General features: G+C 43.1%; 1 protein-coding gene across 1 annotated transcript; it reads right to left on the bottom strand.

Moving 5' to 3' along the window:
• Positions 1–244: 244 nt before the first annotated feature.
• On the bottom strand, positions 245–1212 carry LOC116909396 (olfactory receptor 10). Its single transcript, XM_032912956.1, has one exon. It carries the CDS (start codon positions 1210–1212, stop codon positions 277–279), a length of 936 nt encoding a protein of 311 aa, XP_032768847.1. The 3' UTR covers positions 245–276.
• Between the last annotated feature and the right edge of the window lie 2038 nt (positions 1213–3250).

Raw genomic sequence — 3250 nt, 5'->3', positions numbered from 1 at the left:
GGACTATAGGCATCAAACTCAGACCCTCAAGGTTGGCCACCAGTGCCTTTATCCATTGAGTATCTTGCCATCCTAGGACTGATTTTGTTGTTGTTGTTGTTTGGTTGGTTGGTTTGGTTTTTTTTTTTTTTTTGTTTTGTCTTCTATTTTCAGTTTTTTGACAGTTTCATGAATGTGCATAATTCATTGTAGATGTTTTGACACCCAATTCCCCTCTCTCACTGAAACCCTCTGAACTACAGAATATAAACTGTTTTACTGGTCAGCTTTCCCTTCCTACCCCGTGGCTGCAGCTCTCCCTAGCACCTTCCACAGAGCCCCCTTCACATCCTTGTTCCTCAGGGTATAGATCAGAGGGTTGAGCATGGGGGTGATGATGGTATAAAAAAGGGCAACAAACTTCCCCTTGCTCTCGGAATAGCTGTCCTTGGGCTGTAAGTATGTGTAGGTGGCCGAGCCATAGAAGAGAGATACCACCAGGAGGTGTGAACCACAAGTCCCAGCAGCCTTTCTGCGTGCAGCCACTGACTTGACCCTCAACACTGCCCTAGCAATCTGAGCATAGGAGCCTAGAATGAGCATGGCCGGCACTGCGACAATCACCACTCTCGCCACAAACATCTTGGCCTCAGTTCCTTCTGTGTCTTCACAGGCCAACTTGAGGAACACAGGCATCTCACAGAAGAAGTGATTCAGTCGGCGTCCACAGAGTGGCATGGCCATCATGAGTCCTGTTTGAATCAGAGAGTTCAAGAAGCCTCCTACCCAGGAAGCAATGGCCAATGCCTGGCAGAGAACAGGGTGCATGATGGTCGTGTAGTGCAGTGGACGACACACAGCAGCATAGCGATCAATAGCCATGACCAACAGGAGCACACTCTCTGTGGATCCCAGAGCAAGAGATATGAACAGCTGGGCCACACACCCTCCATAGCTGATGGTCCTGTCAAGTCCATGGAGGTTGATCAGGAGCTGGGGCACGGTGCTGGTGGTATAGCAAAGGTCCAAGAAGGAGAGGTGTGAGAGGAAGAAGTACATGGGAGTGTGTAACCGAAGGTCCATTCGGGAGAGAGCAATGATGGCGGTGTTGCCAAAGAGAGTTATAGAGTAGAAAATCAAAATATAAATAAAGAAGATGAGTTCTAGTTCAGGCCAGTCTGAGAAGCCCACCAACATGAAGCCTTTATCCAAACTGGTGTTGAAGCTTCCCATACCCTTTGTCCTGTACACTAGCAGAAGACAATTCAGTGTATCTGATGAAAAAAAAATTGCATCAAGACATTGTTCGCAGCCTTTTTCAAGCAATCCTAAATCATCTATTTCATTATTCAATTCTATTTTATCCAGTGTCCCATTCCTAGTTTCTCTTCTACAGACTGAAGGTCTCGGGATTAGCAGTAATGTCCCCTTTCTTTGAACTATAGCTCACCTATTTGTCCCAAGACCCTTGAGTCTTGTGGATCTGATCTTTCTTGTTTATAAGTAAAGAAGTGCCTTGAAAGTCCAAGGCCTACACACATACCATAGCATTCTCTGTTGTTATCTTCCGTTCCTTCGCTTGATCCATTTGTTAGCTTCTTACAGATCTGAATCCAGGCTCAGGCAGATGGCGATCACAATGTTGACCCCTGGGTCCTCCTTGTCCTCCTTCTGCACCATGGATATTGTCAGCACACCCATCCTGGAGTCCCACTCACAGTCGCTGCCATCTGCTACAGAACACTGAGAAGCAGTTTCATTTCTTTGGGGGGAAAAATAGCAAGAAATGTGTTCCTTGTGACAAGTAAGAAGAGTGCCCCTGCTTGACCCTGGTCCTTCAAATAAGATTGTAATTCAACTCCACAGAAAGGGGTTTTTCTTCTCTATCCAAATGCTCGTTAAACTATTTCTTTCTAGCTCTTCCTGTTCACTTGATAACATCCATGCTACATGTGTCTGTCCCGCCAGGAGCAACTCTGTAATCGAGGACAGGCCAAATATGAAAAAAGTATTAATGTTTATCACAAAAATAATAAACATTGTCGCCTACCTTGATGGTACTGAGGGTGACAAATGAGTGCTACTTTCATGTAAGATACACCATGGCTATTGAAAAGTGCTTTTATCATTTTATCTCATAAAACTGAGCTTCCTCTAAGCCTGGAGATTAATTGCTAACACACAGGTAAAGGAAGGAGGAATGATAGACATAAACTATCACTCTCCTCTAGAGATGGATGCTTCCCATAAATACATGAATAAGAACGAGAGAAACAAACACGCGATTCCAAATAATCTATCAAGGACCAGCTGTGCCCCCTGCACTGAAATATATGTTTCTGTGAGTCTCAGCTTACTTTCCTGTAAAAATAACAATAATAAAAATAACTGGCTCCAAGCCGTTTTGGTTGTGGTTACATGAAACAATGATCAATGTATATTACAAAATTTTATTTGTTCTCACTGTCAACAGTGTTCTGCCTTCAACAGTAACAGTTAACTCATGCAAATGAGACTGCAAAACTCACTCTGCACCGTATGTCTGATTCTCACTTCAGTAGCTGGAAAATAACTATCAAAGAAAATTACTTCCTGACTGACTAGTTGACTGACTGACTGACTGACTGAATGAATGAATGAATGAATGAATGAATGAATGTATGTATAAATGAAACAGTGTTTAAATGAATGAATGTGTGTATTTGTAACCCTGGCACCATGTCTGATGTACATGGATGTCCAGCAATCTGCACTGTTCCTCACTTGTTAGCACAGGGGTTTTTTTTCACTCAGACTGTATCCCAACAATAATGTTATGTCATGGCATGTAGAAATAAATAACATATTTTCTGTTATTTTTCCATCTTTAAATTTTGTATAAATGGGTGATTTATCTGCATCTATGTCTGTGCACCCTGTGTATGCCTGGTGCCCACAGAGCCCATAAAATGGCACTGAATCTCCTAGGACCAGAGCTACAGATAATTGTGACCCACTAGTTGTGTGTTAGAAACTGAACACAAGTCCTCCGGAAGAACTGAAAATGCACTTAGCCATAAGCACAGGGATCCAACATGATAAAGCTCAGAGCTTTATATCACTGATGATCATTTTAATGAGTGAAAAACTTTTGAAGCAGGGGCATGAAGCTTAATTTTCAACACTTGGTATCAGCCAGCTAGCTGCCGCACCCAGGACTGGCAATACCTACAAGGAACCAGAGGCTAAACTGGCAGACTCAGAAACTTAGAGGCCCCAAACCCTAAAAAAG

Source organism: Rattus rattus, chromosome 9 (genome assembly GCF_011064425.1).
Source record: "Rattus rattus isolate New Zealand chromosome 9, Rrattus_CSIRO_v1, whole genome shotgun sequence".
In the NCBI taxonomy this organism is placed as follows: Eukaryota; Metazoa; Chordata; class Mammalia; order Rodentia; family Muridae; genus Rattus; species Rattus rattus.
The sequence above is the reverse complement of the archived record's forward strand: the minus strand, read 5'-3'. Positions and strand labels throughout refer to the sequence as shown.

What these genes read in the sequence shown, in the direction of transcription:
- LOC116909396 (XM_032912956.1), bottom strand. Translation starts at nt 1,212, where the DNA reads ATGGGAAGCTTCAACACCAGTTTGGATAAAGGCTTCATGTTGGTGGGC.